Source organism: Aptenodytes patagonicus, chromosome 25, assembly GCF_965638725.1.
Source record: "Aptenodytes patagonicus chromosome 25, bAptPat1.pri.cur, whole genome shotgun sequence".
Classification (NCBI taxonomy): Eukaryota; Metazoa; Chordata; class Aves; order Sphenisciformes; family Spheniscidae; genus Aptenodytes; species Aptenodytes patagonicus.
Genome location: NC_134973.1, coordinates 4,603,594 through 4,621,256, shown reverse-complemented (window position 1 = coordinate 4,621,256; position 17,663 = coordinate 4,603,594). Strand labels below are relative to the sequence as shown.

At 40.8% G+C, this 17,663-nt stretch overlaps 1 protein-coding gene across 2 annotated transcripts in view; it reads right to left on the bottom strand.

The window, feature by feature from the left end:
* The window catches only part of UPF1 (UPF1 RNA helicase and ATPase), a 23,631-nt gene extending 5,968 nt beyond the window's left edge, over positions 1-17,663 (bottom strand). Inside the window, exons 1-18 of one of the 2 annotated variants that reach the window (XM_076359363.1) lie at positions 17,359-17,663; positions 10,751-10,893; positions 10,225-10,314; positions 9,499-9,666; positions 8,399-8,579; positions 7,658-7,819; positions 6,905-6,989; positions 6,623-6,721; positions 6,321-6,438; positions 5,332-5,491; positions 5,094-5,212; positions 4,656-4,820; positions 4,325-4,439; positions 3,986-4,129; positions 3,337-3,550; positions 3,002-3,119; positions 1,235-1,391; positions 142-284 (exon numbers count right to left, since the gene is read on the bottom strand). In XM_076359363.1, the coding sequence (XP_076215478.1) occupies positions 142-284; positions 1,235-1,391; positions 3,002-3,119; positions 3,337-3,550; positions 3,986-4,129; positions 4,325-4,439; positions 4,656-4,820; positions 5,094-5,212; positions 5,332-5,491; positions 6,321-6,438; positions 6,623-6,721; positions 6,905-6,989; positions 7,658-7,819; positions 8,399-8,579; positions 9,499-9,666; positions 10,225-10,314; positions 10,751-10,893; positions 17,359-17,583 (2,606 nt within the window). In that variant the 5' untranslated portion in view covers positions 17,584-17,663. The remainder of the gene's footprint in view (positions 1-141; positions 285-1,234; positions 1,392-3,001; positions 3,120-3,336; positions 3,551-3,985; positions 4,130-4,324; positions 4,440-4,655; positions 4,821-5,093; positions 5,213-5,331; positions 5,492-6,320; positions 6,439-6,622; positions 6,722-6,904; positions 6,990-7,657; positions 7,820-8,398; positions 8,580-9,498; positions 9,667-10,224; positions 10,315-10,750; positions 10,894-17,358) is intronic. The other variant, XM_076359364.1, reaches the window with a different exon arrangement.

Genomic DNA, 17,663 nt, shown 5'->3' with positions numbered 1-17,663 from the left:
TCAAGGCTCCCTTAAACTGGGTGGGGAATGGGCCTGCTACCCACAAAACACAGAGCTTTTGTTAGTCAGACTGTTATCGATGCTTTAGCAGACCAAGTTAGGTCTCTAGAACAGGTAAAAGTTTGCTCAATTTTACTCCACCTTGCTCTTGTAAGAGCTACATTAAGACGCCTGGGGTCATTCAGAAACCCTATTCCTTGGTGTTCATTGGCCCTCACACAAGAAAGGATAATAAAGTCCTTCTCTCGTCCCTGGAAGGCATCCACGCTTGCAATTTCCACTTCCTGAAACAGAGGAAAACATGTAAATCGCGGAAGCACAGTGCAAAACAGTTATGCTACCAACAGGCATTACAAAATGTGTTGGCTGTGCACTAGCAGTTCCCATCACTTGACAAAAGTGTTATTTTTGTAATGACGAATGATTTGATAATTCCACTGGTCACTAAATAGTTTCCCTAAAGGAGAACAGACAGTCTCAGTTTAGGACAAATTACTTTTATGTTCACTGCTTTATGGTTCTCATATTTCCCCAAAACTGGCATTTGCACTATGGAAAGCAACCCTTTTCTAGGTATGTTGCCAAAAAGGCTTCTGACTATTCCAAAACCTCGTAGTAAGACAGCTCCAAATTAGCACTGCTGCTCCCAGCTACCAAGAAACCTGAATCAGAGGGACAGATCATTCCTGGCAGAAGTAGAAGTATTTCCACCGAGTTTCCCTTCAGTGAAAACACTGACCAAGTCCTCAGTATTGCAAAACAGACTATATTAAACATACAACCGTCTTGTTTGTAGCAACAGATTTTAATGTTTGGTAGAGGAGTTCCACTGATGGAGGACATATTCCCAAGCAAACAAACAGTATGACCACCAGAATTTATGGAGCTTGGTTTCCTGCATGTCTCTTGGCTGGATGCTTTTATCTAAGACACAAGCTGACAGAAGCTTTTCCACAGCTGAGCACTAATGACCTCTCCCCTTCTGTGCCTCAGTGGGTCCTTCATCTGGCCAACTGCTCCCCTGACACTTACTGGCATTCGGTCCCTCCTAAACTCTTCTCCCCGGTCTATTTTGACTACAATCAACTAAAGCACTCTAAAATTACTGAAGAATAAACACAGACTAACGCCTAAGAAGCCAGACTAAAAATGAAAATATTGTGAAGTTTCACAATATCTGACTTTTCTAGCTTCTCTGCATCCAAGTGTTGTCGTTTGTGCAATGACTCCGTACCTGGTAGAGCTTTGTATGCAAGGAACCACTGAATTGCATGTACTGCACCAGATAGGATCTTTGACCTTCATAAGGAGTAATAATGCCAATCTGATCTGGTTTGGCACCAGCTTTCAATAGCTTTGTAGTTATCTTCTCCACATTGGCAGCTTCCGTCCTAGAAAGAGAGATTTGTTTATCTAAGGAGAATCAAGGCATTAGGTCTAACTTTTTGCAAGTTAATGGTCTAAAACTTGAAAATACATGCTGTGCTAGGCTTTTGTCAGAAAGGCTACTTCAAGAAAGATCAATTTTACGTTGCATTGCTCGAGCACTCCGATTAGCTCGGCTTAAGCTTTGCAGGAACATTCTCCACTATCACCTCTTGACTTAGGCCACGCATAGATATTCTCAGCCAGAGGAATACGGGCAAAAGCCAACACCTCAACAAAAGGTCTCAGAATGACACAGAAATTTCTCCTTAATATACACCTCCACCTTCTCAGAACTACATGACTACACTTCCTGAAATAGCAAAATTCAGGTGGCCATCATTCTGAAATGGAACTTCTTAGTAGAGTTAAATGTACACGTGTACTTTTGAGAGAGATCATTAAAAATGTTCCAGCCTCCTGTGCAAACAGATCCTTCAGTTGCTTTATCTTAAAAGTTTTAAATACAGAATGTTTTAAATGCCAATCTTCCTGTCAGCCAGCTATTGTGCCATTTGTTTGTGCGCAATCTGGCTTGCTGCATTCAGCAGTCTTGCACGTGCTGTTCATGAAACAGACTGAGATTAAAAATATCACAGCAGATATTTTTCATAAGTTGGTCTGGTTTCCCTTCCAGGCACATGAACAAATGCATATGACCAAGAGGAGCAAAGTGTTTCAAGCTCACTCTCTGAAAAAGAAGTTGGAATGTGCAGGGAAAAAAGGGATAGAAAAAAGAATTAAATTCCCATCCCAAAGTCTAAGACTTAGGACTCTGCTTCAGGAGCTATTGGAATTTTGGCTTCGAAAGGGGACTTGATCAGCATTTCCTGCTGCAACTGCAGTCAGTTTACTTGCTGGCCCAATTTCATGCCACATATAGGCACTTAATTGTCCCATGCTCCTTATGCTACCAGTGAAGGAAAACAGCACCTCCACAGAACAATTCAAACCCACTTAAGATCTGAACTGCTCCCACTGGAGATGCCTTTTCCTCTTTGTTTACTGTAAAGGGAGCCTGGGGCAAATCAACTCTGGAATGCAGCTCAGCCTGCACTATCCTTGGTAGCAGCTTTTGTTAAAAAAAGCACAGAAGCAATTTCAATCTTAGCTGTTAATAGGAAACGGCATTTTATTAATTTAGAAGGAGTACTGCAGAACACAAGAATCAATAGCACTGATGCACTGTATCCCAGCACACAATACATCTGAGGTCTGTGGGTTGGCTCATTTGAAGTACAGATACTTTCTGTTTCTGTGAAGGTGGTTAACTCCTCTTCGAAAACACAAGCCTTTATTTAGCTGTTATGCCTTTATTCACATAGCAAGGCACCACAAGTTATGGTGAATACAGAATACTATGAATTTTGTTGCCTCTAGAGATTCCGAAGGATAAATGCTTAGATATTTAGTTTGCAGTGGGAACTGTATACTGCGCTTTCATTAATTGTGACTGTCTCCAAGGGATGTCACAGGATTATTAACAGATTCATTTAACAACCTCCCTTACATCTGAGATACTTAAAAATACTTCGTCCCAGTGTAAGTTTATATCTCAGTGCTGAATTTTGTTTACCTGTTCAAGTAAGAGGTGCCTGAGCTGGCAATTTCTTCCTGTCCTTGTGTAACATAGAAAAACATTGGCTTATCTGGCTGTGGCCACTGGAAATCAAAACCTTTTTTCACACGGTCCGCTGAAGAGCACAAAAACAGTAAGGAAAAAAGTTAGCACTGCTTTACTAGCAAGAACACTCGTTTTCATATCAAAGCACCTTAAAGACTCAAAACTAAATGCAGCGGCAATTCTCTTTCCAAGTGAATGTATTAAACTCATCCAGATTAAAGAATCCTTCCTTTGATCCTCAATGAACGGAAAAGAAAGTAATTTGCAGAAGTACTGTTCTTGCTTACCTGCAGTAACACCATTCTGGAGTGAACCCTCATAGAAGATATTGGATGGAAAAGCACTGAGTGCAGGATGCATGCGATACTGCACTTGCAGGCGAATCGGACGAATCCCCAGCACCACAAGCCTCTCAAAGAGAGACTGAGACAGGCCAGCCTTTGCAGCTTTTTTACACATCACAACAGGACCAAGCTGGCAGTGGTCACCTACGAGAATAAGCTGTGGAAAAGAAAGTTTGCTCTCAGTTGCTATTTTCTGAAACTTACCCAATAGCTAGAAACAACAGCAATATCCTACTATAAAATATATTTGTAACTAATCAGTCTGATTTGTAGTAAGCTTCAGATCTCATCTAAAGCTTATAAACCTTTAGTGTCAACTAGCTATTCAGCTGATCATTTTCCAATAAAATCTTATTCGGTCTCCAGATTGTTCCAACAGGACCAACGTGTTCTAGGCAAAGATTATGCCATGGAAACAGAAAACTAACAGGACTAACACAAAATTAAGCCATTTAGAGCTATATTATGGAAGTGTCTTCCGTGAAAGGAAAGGATTTTGTATCCCTATGTGCCTACACCATGAGTTACTGCTTGATGCTACTTACTCTATTTATAAACTCTGTTTTCTTTAATGAAATCCAATGGCTCCTACCTGTTTTGCTCCCAGGACAACTGGCACCATGCACTCTGGCTCAGTAGCCTGTGTGCTTTCATCAATCAGAATGGAGCGGAACTGCATTTTTGCAAGTCTTGGATCACCAGCTCCCACACACGTGCAACAGATCACATCTGCATTCTGAGACAGAAATGCAACTGAAATTAACCACGCAGGATATCAATGGACAATATTTCTACACAGAAGAGTATTCAATACCATTCCAGGAATCCCCCCGGAAGTTAAATTGTACTCTGATCTCCACCAGCAAATTGCAACGAAGCCTCAAGCGGCAGAAAGCAGTTATTTAAGCTGCTAGCACCGATGGAACCTTACCATAAGTAATTCACGCTCTGCTGTTCGTTTCAGTGCACGGTAACGTTTCTCATCAGCAGATGACAGTTCTCCAGTTTCATCTTTAAGCTGCTGCAGTTTCTGAAGCTCTGGCATGCTGCAAAAAAAGGAATTTTGCTTTATGGCCTACTTAACAACTTGGTAGGATGACAGTGGAACTCATTTGTTAAACTAAATATGGCATGTATAGAACCAAAAAAGTTTTCACATCAAGCAAATACATGCTGTCATCATTACACAGTTAATCAGTTGTGTCCATCACAATGCTTAAGTTGTTTTTTTTGTTCCCCTGCCCCCCTCAACCATTTCTTACCTATCCATGTTTCTGATCTGGTTATGCAACGCCAAGAAGGACACAGGAGAGTCAATTGCCTCACGACTTTTAGCACACAGACGAACCACTTTCAGTCCAGTTTGATGGATCTTCTCAGTCAGCTGATCTACAGCTATATTACTCGGAGCACAGACTAACACAGGCCTTGAAAAAAATTCAGCAAAAAGTAAGTCTCAATCAGCTGTAAACTTTTTTCCACTAGACTTGTAACAAAATCATGTGTTATGACACGTGTCCCCTAAAAATATGCTGGGAAAGAATATTTTCTGAAATAAGCACAAGCCCTCCCAGCAAAATATACTTCTAGAAAACCTTATAGTTCAATGATACAAATTATTTTAATTTTTAAAATCAAGTTGATTCTTTGACCATTAATAAAGTAACCTCATACATAAAGATTTAGAGAATAGTACTTACCCGTTGCCCTGTCTAGCCAGATGATAGACGATTGTGGCTGATGTCACTGTTTTTCCGGTTCCAGGGGGACCCTGAATAAGGCTCAGAGGACGCTGCAGGACAGTCTTCACAGCATAAACCTATAAATTTTTTATTGCTATTTAGCATTCAATGCATAGGAAGTTACAAAGCTGTTCAACCTCTACTGATAAATCCTTTATCATATTCTTTGCGTGTAGTAAAAAGGAGATGAGGTTACCTGAGAATGGTTGAGATCAGGAAGTCCTTGTGCTGTAAAGCGCTTTGGCAACTGGCATTTAATAATTACATCTTCTACCTCATGACCTAACAGTTTGTGATAGATGTACCCAGACACTGAAGTCTCATCCACAGCGAATGTTTTTAAAGCACTCTGCATTCTGACATGAGGGAAGGACAGAAAAAATAATCAGTATGACCTCAAATACAGCTATCCACAAGTGTCCTACACAAAGGTTAATCAGACATCAGGCACAAATTAAAATATACCTTGGGAAAAAGAGAACAATGTAGAACACTAACAGAATTAAGAGACAAAAATCAGACTCTGAGAACACAGATCTTGCTTCTCCCCATGTGAATGCTACAAAGTATAACCAGAAAAATCTGTAGAGAAACACCAGCCTTTGACAGAATCCACAATAGTAATTTTAGGTCCAAGATTTGAAGAAAATTTGTACTCAGTATCTCTCTTTCAAGATAATAAACAAACTCCTATCTTACAAAATGCAGTACAGACATGTCTGAAGCCTATTGATCCCACAGCCGATCCAAATGCCTTGACATTTCAGCTAGTTAAAGCGATTCAAAGTTTAGGAAGGCCAACTAAAAATCAGAGAGCACTTCATGATGGAAGCTGAACTACAAAGCAGTTTTTCTTCTTACATTCCAAGTATTACTAAACACGAGGTAAATTTCCCCCCTTGATGTATTTGCAACAAACCTTAAGCATGCTTTCAAAATGAGAAAAATTGACAGTTTGATGGCATTCAGATAAATCCATTTCTAGTAAGAGTTAGGCCTGTTGCTCTATGAGCCAGACACCATGTGTTCATAGACTTGATACATTGGGCATACTCGGATTTCTGATTAGTAGTGTCACGAAACAATACAACTTTTCTTGTTCAAAAATTCCCACTGAAGGTAAAAGAAAATATATACACCAACTGCAGCCACTATCTGCCAAGTTTTGAAGTGCTTTCTCAATACCTGTCAAATGAAGTAGACTTCCATACAAAATCCACTTGGAAGTTATGAGTAACTTCCACAGGCGCTCCAACGCTGCTCCTCAGCTCAATGGCTATCTCATCACCATAATCTGTAGAACCTCGTTAAGTAGTAATCTATAGTAAAAATTTGAATTTTATTTTTCCCAATTTTGATTTTTTTTAGCAGATCCCCACGACAAATTAAAATGATCCCAAAATTACTTTTATACACATTTACTGATTTCTCAGAGAGATTTCAACCTTCAATTAAGCCTTCCCAAAGGCTCACTAAGTAAAGGATACTATCAGGAACTTTGATAACATGACCAATTCCTTTCCATAAAGGGGCCAGGTCTCCTTTATACCTCAAGCAGATCTCATCTCCTTGCATAAGACGCATATCTACAAAGGAAGGAAAAAATGCTCTCAGAATTTTCACCAATGAACAACCATCCCCCGACACAAAAAACTTACAGTGCCATCTTATATCCCAGGCCAGATCATCACAGTTCTTTGAACACTGATGTTATTCCCCAGGCATTAAAAAAAAAAACCAGACCAAACATACAACCAAGCTGTCATTACCTGAATCAGTCTTTGGCAAAGTGAAATAAGCAATTCTTTTCTTGTTCAAGCCCAGGTCCCATCTGACCGTGATGTTATCTTGGGTCTAATGGTAAAGAAAAGGCATCTATTATGTTCTTAAAGAGCTGTTTGCCAACTACCACCAGTCCTTGCTGTCCTATACTTCAAAATAGTGGAGAAATACAAAACTTGCTGTTCCAATGTCACAGTATAGACAGATATCTGTATTTATTCTTACAGACTGAGTTCACACCACCTGCAGAAGGTAATTCTCTTCTACAAGAGTTACTTAGTTAATGAGAAACAAAGTGCTAATCACCATCTGCATTATTCTCACACCCCACCTTTAAAACATTCACTAAGTGCTCACATGACCTCATCTAATTCAAATTTGACTGGAAACTCTGACTGACAAAGGTAACTGCAGGTTATGAGGATAACAAGAGAAGGTGGCCAAGTTGCACAGTTCTACGATAGAATATGGTTCTTCGAAAGAAACTTTGAACACAGAAAAGATGCAAGTTCCCAAGTGTTTCAAGCTCTTTTTTAAAACCTCAGTTTGAGGATTTTTCTCTCCTTTCCCTGTTATCATACATCACCATTACTACTGTAATTACTGCGATGTAACAGTACTGTAATAAAGACATTTTTTTCACTTAAGCCTTCCTTCTATGCTGTTAACAGTGACCATGTGTTTGATACCAGAGAACTGGTCAGAGGCCCCCTCAAAGAGACATATTTCAAGCTTATTACCTGAGACTCCTTGAGTTTCTTGTCATAGTCTGCCTCAAGCTTGACTAGAGGACCAAATATATTTTGGTATTGATAAGCATCTTCATATCTAAGCAGGACATGCTGTGGTTCTTCATCAACACCAGGCTTTTCTAAGTCCTCGAGGGTTGCAGATGGATTTTCCTAGAATTTAAAGCACAAATGTTTTGTTTTAAAGTTTTAAGTACAAACAAGTGACAAGCTGTCACTGCAATGGGACTGATAATACCGTGTTTTACTACTACAGGAAGTTATATCAAGGTATAACCACCTGTTAAAACTACACCAAGACATTATATGTCATGCTCACTCACATCCAGTCAGGTCTGTTATGCATTAAAGGACGTACAGAAAAACCTCTCAAAAAAGCAGTAACTGAGTACCAAGCGTGGACTAACAGTTCCCTGCTCAGCTAGTCATCACGTAAAGCAGAAACAAGTGATATGGGGAAGGGAAGTTGTTTTTTCAGATTGCCTGACAGCGCAACGTGAACAGAGCTGAAGAACCTAAGGGTGAAACCTTCCTACTTTGATAAATGATCTCCCGAATCCTTTGATCAATTCCCAGTTGCATCGCTCGTCAAACCCGCAAGATTGAAACCTCATGTGATTTAAGTATGTTCCCTGCTTTATGCAGTTGCTAAAACAGTCTTGTCCCTCCTTCACAAAACCACAAAATTAGCACTTGGTAAAACATAACCAGTATTTGAAAAGCAGCACATACCTTCCAAAGTTCTTCCAGTTTGTTAATCTGTTGAGCTGTAATCTGACGTGCTCTCAACTGCTCCTGTTCAGATGGAATCTTTACCAGCCACGAAAGGAAACAGCGATCTTGGATAAGAGGCTGCCACTGTGAACTGTCCCAGTTAATATCCTTTAAACTGCTCTGACTGGCACATGGCTGCCTGCACAACCAAAATATTGAAAAAAATTATTAAATTAGACAAGTGTAAGAAAAAGTCTACCGTGTGAAGTGTAAAAATAGGTTTATTGTGCTCTTAAAACAACTCAAGTATCTCACTTAAAAGGAAAGAACAAAACAACCCTAGCCTGCTAGGCCAATTCATTATTTAGTTCCTGTATTTGCTATTTCAACACCAGGAAGGCTCAGTATTTTAAGTAGTATTTCAAGTAGTATTTCTTGGGTGTTTCTAGAACTGAAAATTTCAGCATCTAAAATATTATATACGACACTCACCTTTGACAGTGGTTACAGTCCATTAAGATTATGCACACACATATGAGAAAACTCTCGGGATTACTTACCATGTTGTTTAAACAAATAGAACTCATTCCGTGGAAACACACCTTCTACTGTCAAATACATGGTAAGTGACAGCATTTAATAAAAATACATACAATTATAAAATCATGACTTCTGACAGAACCTATCAGAGAACAATTTCCAATTTACTGTCATCTTCAAATGATTCTACGAGCTGACAGAAAAACACACTGTGTAGTAGAGTCACTACTCCAGTAGGGCTCCAGAGTAACTTCCTGAACTGATCTGCTACTCTTCCAAATCTGAAAAATCAGTTTAACAAAGGGGAAAAACACCTTTCTTCCATTAAGTACTGCTTCATTTGGGAGAAACACTTTTCTGTAGACCTAAGACATTTGCCCAGCATAACAGAATGTTTCTTTATTGCATTATCTACTTGTATACAATTCATGAAGTCTATACGATCATTTAAAGGAAAAATGGTAGCAAATCAGAGTATAAAACATATTTTGGTACAAAATGAAAGCAAGCCTTGCCCTTTAGAAATAAGGTTATGCAATAGACTTGACACAAACATGCCAACAAAGGCATTCTCTCACCTGCACAGCAAAACAACCACAGAGTCTGCCTTAGCTGGAATAAAGCCAAGGAGAAACACATTACGACATCCACAGTTATAACATTCCAAGACAGTCTCTCCTAGAGGTCCATCTTTATGGAGAGTCACCTCTTTGCACTTCGCTCTCACAAGATGATTAACAATGTGGCTGAAACCAGAGAGGACACACAGTTATATGAAGTTAACAGGAAAATCAGATTTAGTCCTAACTTAATATATCAGCTCAGTTCTTAAAAGACACAAACAAAATCTATTTACACTGTGGCAGACATTGATAAGGTCTTGCCTTTTCATCCAAGCAAAGACACTGCTAACACAGTTTCAATGGTTTCTCAGTACATGAATGCTTTAAGGCAGATGAGTGTGAAAGAACAGGAGACACGTAAAAAATCCCTTTAATGTTACTGGTAATTGAAAGAAGCCTCCCGAAGCTCCATAGGTCAAGAGCATCAGTTCTACTGTGCTTTGCAGGAACACAGGATGGGGGAAGAAGCAGCAAGCTCACTTCACAAGTCGTTCAAGTTTTGCTGAGATCGAGGTCTAAGTTGGTAACAACGGAAAAGCTAAAGAGGAGGTTAGAGGCTCACATTTAAGTCACTAGACTTCGATTATCACCAAAATGTAAGTCACAGCCATCACACCACTTCGAAACAAACACACTCTAAAATGAGACTGTCATCGTTATTTCCATCATTTGACCATTTACCTGCCAGATGTATTGCCACGCCCGTTACAGAACCACTTTTTGCTGGTGTTACAGTAAACCACACAAGCAGGGTCATGGATACCACAGTAACTGGAATTAAAAATGAAAGAAACAGGAAGTGATTGGGTACTTGCTTATAGGAAAATTCAAATACAAGATTTAAACTACCTAGTAGTGTACAAAAATAAGGGGAAGTGAAGATTAGGAAACATGCGCGTTGGCGAAAGTATCAAACACAAGCTAAACTTCTGTTCTGAGTCACAAGTATTTTAACACTTCCCACCATTACCATCCCTCAGCTGGCTTAGCCTTCTATTCCTCAAGGCAGGTCAAAGACCTACTGGACATGGCAGCTGGAAGTGTACACAAGAGCTCACCAGAGGGCACCATTTTCCTACCAGTACATGGCTGTCTCCAAGGAATTTGCTCTCAAAATCCAAAAATCCTCTAAGCATACACCTTTCACTCACACAAAGTGCTCCTGCCCTCAGGAAATAATAAGCCTGCAGCAAAGATTAGGTCTTACCTGCAAGCATGCACAGGAAGATCCTTTGTGTAATAGGTATCTTCTTCATCTTCTTCAAAATTCAATTCTGCCAGAAGCTGGCTGGTTTTAGCCACGTTATCATCCACAGCTCCATTCTGTAGAATGCCATCAGGTCCATTAACCTGAAACACAAGCTCAATGCTTAAGTTATACAATGAAAATAGACTCCAAAACATAAAGCCAAGGACAGTAATCCCTACTCCTCAAAGCAAAACCTTGTGTTTAATTTAGAAAAACTCAAAAAGAAAGGAAAATGCTGGTAAGAGCTGAAACACACACCAGTTATAATCAATACTTACTTCATTAACTCCTATTTTACAGGATTATTTAAACTCCAACTGATGAGTAGAAAAAAGTTAACAAAAGGAAGTTGCTTTTCTGCAGATTACATTTTTCTATAGTCTTACACAACACACAAAATTCCATTTAAACAATTCTAGCAGTATCAAACCTGGTTTTTTCATCCCTCATTTTACTCCAGGAATCTACCCGAAAATAGGATCTTTATTGTATAGGACTTTCCCTGCCTATTTCTGCTGTTCTCTATCCACCAAATCAATGTGTCTCCCACCCCCTAAGATATCAGAAGCACAACTTCATGACACTTGGACAATAGAGAACAGGTAATCAAGAAACCTGCTCTCATATAAGCCTAATTAAAAAGAAATGGAAATAGTGCAAGAAATAACAGAAACCGGTTTCAGCAGAGTGGCTAGCTCTCCAGGCAGTACCGCTTGTTCAAGATGTACTAACCATGTTACACACTGAATCAAACATACTTGCAAAACACATCAGGTATGACAGTCACTATTGTGTTACTTTAAATTTGTTTTAGCTACAACATGATTTCATTTAAGAAATGAGGCCTCTCTATAAGTTATCCAAGAAAAGCACAAAAATCCATCAAAACTAGTAATGCAGCTCAAGTGTTCAGAGCAACACACTTGAGATCAAGCGTGCTAACACAGCACAGACAAAACAGGCATGCTCTTTCCACTGACAATACACTAACTGCCAGAACCACGAAGTTCTGCAACATCTGGTGCTGTGTCAGCAACTTGTACACACCAAGTCTCTCTCATGTTAAAAATAACTCCTTTTTGGCAATACTGAGTACAGTGCATTTAGCACCAGGAAGGAGCATCAAGAAGTGTGAATGTCACAAGTCAGATTTCAGCACAGCCAGGGCAGCCGTTGCCCCTTGGGCCTCACAGGTGTTCTGGTTTAATTCCACTGCTGCATCTTCACAGCCTAACAGCCACGGGGAGCTTCAGTGCCTTAACACAATGCTGTCAAGAACCCCCAAGGTGGCTAGATCCCCACACCCCCCAAAACTTTGTTCACTCAATCACCTGATTCTTTGACTTGTTTAGCCAAGATCTCACTGAAACCTGAGAAGAGATAAGCATACCAGAATCCACATTAACTTTGAGTGGAAGAAGGTGGGAAAGGGACCACCACAGTGACTGCAATGATTAGCACAATATTAACAAAACATTTGAGGTGAGTGCTGTGAGGTAGCTTCCCTATCACAGCAAAATCATTAGATGTATTAAAAACCCCCAGTGTTTTTAAAGGCATTGCATTAGACAAGATGAGATTTCTGAAAATTTTAACTAGCTAATAAATGGGGGCATAAGAATCACTCAAGGCCTTAGTCTATCAATACAGTATTTTAATAACTCTTGCACTTAGACATTTAATGCAATTTATCTGGTATCTGTAACTTAATTCTCTGACAAGAGATGAGAAAGCTGTCCACAGTGAGAAGAACACTAAATCTTTATTAAAAGAAATTTGATAAAAATAGTTGCTGTAGCATTTTGAAGTTATAACTCATACGCAAATCAAAACAAGCTTGCTTCTCCGAAAGTAAATCATTTCGATTCCACACCAGCTAGTTTCAGTATTGCACATTAAAATTTAACAGCCAATTGCAGGAGTTAAATTTAAAAATAAGTGTAAGCCACTTCACATTTGCCCTCAGCAGTAAGGAACTGGACTCAATGACACAAGCTTTGCTTCATTATCTTCAAATGAAATGAGGTACATTTGCAAAACACAATCTAAATGGTATGACTTTTATATTGATGTTACCTCTAAGTACTGGCTTTTAATAGAAAGAATCAGCCAAGAGGAGCCGTCGGCATAGAATGTGCAAAAGCAGCAGAGGGAAAAAGGAAAAAAAAACCCAAAAGAAACTGCAGCAGCATGCAACAACCCATTCGTACGATGAACCCAAATCCCATCAGCTCACTGTGTAATAGCATCTCCACAGATGCTTGAAGATAAATATCCATTTTAAGTAGATAGTGCCATTTTACAGAATATGAAGAGATCTTATTAACTGATCATGGAACAGGTGGAATTCCAAAGCCTTAAGTTAATCTGAATTTCTTAGAAGCACAAATACCAGGCATTCACGGGTGCATTTCTATCAGTCTGTTCCAAAGAGCCATAATACATTATTATACACATCAGTTGACAAGTTTAATCAATTTTTTTTGGGTGCTTATAAAAAATTGGATTGCTGGGCAGTGATAAAATTATAAAGCTTTTTTTTTTTAAGGCAGAAAACCAAGAAACTACAACAGCTGCAAGCTGTTTGTACTTCTGCACCAGGTGACTGTGTTAGTTACACCCCGGGGAGCTCCCACCCTTTCAGAGTTAGGCAGGAATGATGTCACCTGTTACTATGAAAATCCAGCAGCAAGTACTAGGCCTTGGCAGGCACACAACGAGGAAGTGACTCAACTATTGTTCTAAAACCTACTGTGATGCTAGCCTATGTGCATATTATTAAAAATCTGGCACCACCAACTGTTGTATAAGGGAGGGAGTGGGCTTCTCTGTTTTAAAAGTGTTGACTGAAACTTCTGGCACAGCAAGTTTAACAGCTATGGCAATCTGAACACCAAGGTGCTCTGAAACTATTACCAAGGTACTCATCCCTCCCTCCCTCACTCCTTTTTTGGCCTCTAAAATACTGGTCAAGAGACAACAGTAAAGGTCCAAGGAACTGAGCTACAGAATAGTAAATCAGATGATGTAATTTACATAGTGGCTTCTACTGACCACATGAGTCCCCAAATCAGTGGTAACAGAATATTACCACCTCAGTTTCTCACGGTTTTATTCCAGCTAACATACCCCACCCACATCAGTAGCTGATCCACAGGTGAATGCACCTATATCCACTTAATGTCGTTCTACTTTAAAGCAGTACATTTCAAGCTGTAACAAGAAAAATAATTGCAGTTAAGCAGGTATTTTGCTAGAAGAGCACTCTTGTTATGAGACTGCAGTCCAATCAATCGTGGCAATGCACTTCAACACTGCACAGTAACCGTAGGACACCCAGTCACACTGTCCCAATTCAGGTAATTTTCCCCTCACACTTTAGAAAAACATACACACTTTTGGACCTGCACGGATAACCCAGCTATTTGTTGTTTGCAAATTCTTTACATTAAAGCTATCGGCTATTTACTGTACCGTATTATAATCTCTTATACTTATTTGTTCTCCCTTTCAAAATAAGGAAGGGGATATTACCGAGAACATTCGCCCCCGCAGCACCTCCAAAGCAGCGTGGAGCAAGCTGTATTTCCAGATGCGGACCTCAGCAACAAGGAGTAAGTAATTTTGCTAAGACAAAAAGCCTTTGGTAGAACTGGAAATGAAATCCAGCCCCCAGAGTCTAGACCAAAAATCTAATAGCTGACCCAGCCTCCTTCAACCACGCACTCAAACAGCTTCGCTAACACGTTAACACCATGTGCCTTGTCCATCACAGACTTGTTGAGCATGTGACTGCTTCCTAGCATCATAACTAAGTCCTTGCCTGGAATAGTGGAAAAATAAGGCAGAAATCAGCATTTATCTTAAAATATTTAGAAAAAAATCTATTCATGTTTGATTTTAATGATATGTAAACGATGGAAATACAGTTTTCTGAAGAGAGAACAGTAGACATTGCTTCTCCACTACTAACTTCTCACTATCTTTTGTCAATTGGACACTAATCAATTGTAACAGCATCCTCTTAAACTATTAGTTAAATATACATTGGGAAAGGAAGCTCTTATAGAGCAGCTAAATCAATCACATTTTCTTAGGAAATCAGGTGCTCTGTATTGCTCAACTAGTCTTTTTAAACACTAGGACACTAAACATATATCAGAATATGAAGCAGCAGAGTAAAAGCATATACCTCCAATGTTTATCAGCTCCAAATAAAAATTATTTATTCAGGTAGCATTCATTATAATCACAGTGATCACATTTAATTAAGCGAAACATATGTGATCAATTTTTGGGCCGCAGAAGTTACTATTTAATCTATCTCCTGCCAAAAGACATAACAAGTTTAAATGATTTGTTGAAGGCAGCAAGATTTTCCCCAGAATCTTTAAAACACACATAATTTCTGATCTTATCACTCATGAGACTGTTGAAACGTACAAGCCTAAACAGATCCAGGGATCTGGGTTTTGCTGTACTTCAGCTCAGGAGGACACTATACTTACTACATTTCTGAGAGTTCTTGTTGCAAGAGGTCCATTCCCTCTCCCCACCCTCCCAAAAACCTACACATTTCTGAAGTCAAAACGAGGACTGGGATGACCACAAGAGTTTGCAGAAACATCATAAATGCACTCGGTTTAAAAAAAAAAAACCCCTTCCTTCTTGCCAGGATGGATGGTTATAGACGTACTAGTACCTGAATGTGCTCTCCAGATTTTTTTTCTTTTTACTTCAAAGGCTTTTCAAACATGTTTAGACAAAAAAAAGACAAATGAATCCTCTCGTTCGGTCTTTTAGCTTACAAGGCTTATTTTGGGGTGGTTTTTCTTCTTCTTCTGGCCACATGTTCTCTGCTGTGAGTTCTGGAACGACCACAACCCACTAAAGCTTTAAAAACTAAGATTTTAATAAAACTGTCTTTTTAATCAATTAGCATATAGTCTGACTGTACACAGACACGATTTTACTACTTAATAATTCTGATATCTCAATGCTCAAACTGGATAAAATCTACCAAACCCAAGATTCAAAAGCTGTTAAGTAAAACAGAAAATAAACAAACAGCCCATGGGGTCCCGTCTCTAATTCTGTCTTATAAACACACCAACCTGGAGCAAGTCACCCCACAGTGGCTACGCCCAGGCTGCACGCCGAGCGCTTTCAAGCACAAGAAAGTCATTTGATTCATCCTGGGATAAACCCGATACGGCTCAGATGGGATAATGCCACCTTCAGTCGTTGCACCGCACACCTGTAAAGTCTCACTGCTGGACATGCTGGCCTGTTTTCAGTTTGCTTACTTCGGTTTCCAGAGCTCTATTGTTTACAGGCCCCGACACATCAGGTTTTGCAAGTAAAAGGGAAAAATCAAGCCCACTCAAACTAAGTTTTTAATACTGAACCAAACATACCTAAAGCATTTCAACTCCTCTTTAAACTCATCCTTTAAAACGTGGATAATTTACAAACATTTAATTGTTAATAGTGGGACTACCTGAGTATTTATCTAGATGTAATGAAACTTAGCAGAATATTCCATGATCTTTAAATGGAGAAAAGTTTGACTTTTTAAAAAACATGGAAGAGTTCTTCAGGTTGGTTGTTTTTTTTTTTTACTACAGACACAGTCAAGATGTAGCACAGTGACAGGTAGTATTTTCATTTGCAACACTTCATTTGTGAGCATGTAACCCTAGTTCCCTCTTTTCTTTCGCTTTGTGAATTGTTAAATAAACACAATTTAATTGTCACTTATGTACAAATAAACAGGCTATATTAAAAAAAAAAAATCACCCATCTTTAAGTTATAAGGAACCAGACCTCTGAACTTAAATCTCAGGCCATATTGACTGTCACTCCCGTACAAACCCAAAACAAACCAGCCTAGCAACCGTGCAGCAGAAAAGGTGGCAAAGAAGTCAGGATTAAAAAAAAAAATTGAAAGCATATTTTGCTTTTAGTCATAGAAAGAAAGAAATTAAAGGAAGTATTGCTGAATTTCCACAGTACTCAACTTTTGATAACCTAGCACTACCTACAGTCTTATTCGTTTTAAAGAGGAAAAGAACCTGAAATGACATCCAGAACCGTTTCTCATTTCTTACTTCAACGTCGCACCGAGAAGCGACACAACTGTCACGATACAACCGCGGAGCCCGCCGGCTCTACCGGCAGACAACCGGCTCCAAGTTTCATCCTCAGCGCGCTCTCCCTGTGTTTCCAGGGCAGAAGCAAAGCGCCCGCCTGGCAGGCCCTCCCTCCGCTGCCGGCCAGGGGCCGCCGGCCCGCGGTGTGCCGGCAGCGGGCGGCCCCCGCTCCGGAGCCGGCAGCCTCCTCTCCACGGGGCAGGCGAGCAACCACACGCCGCTTCCACTTCCCCGTCCGGCGCCGCCGGGGGCAGAGCGCCCAACCCCGCAGCCCGCCCAGGGCTTCCCCTCGCCGGCCCCACGGCCGGGCCCGCCCGCCCCTTCCGGACCCCCCCACCCCGGTGGCGGAGACGCCCCGACCCACCCCCCCACCCCCCCCCCCCCCGGCACCCCCGTCTCCGGCCGCCGACTCACCTGTGCTTCGATCGGTCCTGGCGGCCCCTGCCCCGCTCCGGGGGGCCCTTGGCCCTGTCCCGGCCCCGCCTGCCCGGGCCCGGGCGGGGTTTGGGTCTGGCTGGGGAGAGTGAAGTCGGTGAACTCGAACTCGGAGCCCTGAGTGTCGGCGCCGAGCAGCTCGGCCTCCTCGGTGTCCAGGAAGGTGAGGGTCTGCGAGCTGGGGCCGTAAGCCTCCACGCTCATGGCGGCGGCGGCGAGGAGAAGCGGCGCTTCCCCGCACCTCCCCCCCGCCCGAGCCGGCCGGGCCTCACCTCAGGGAGCCC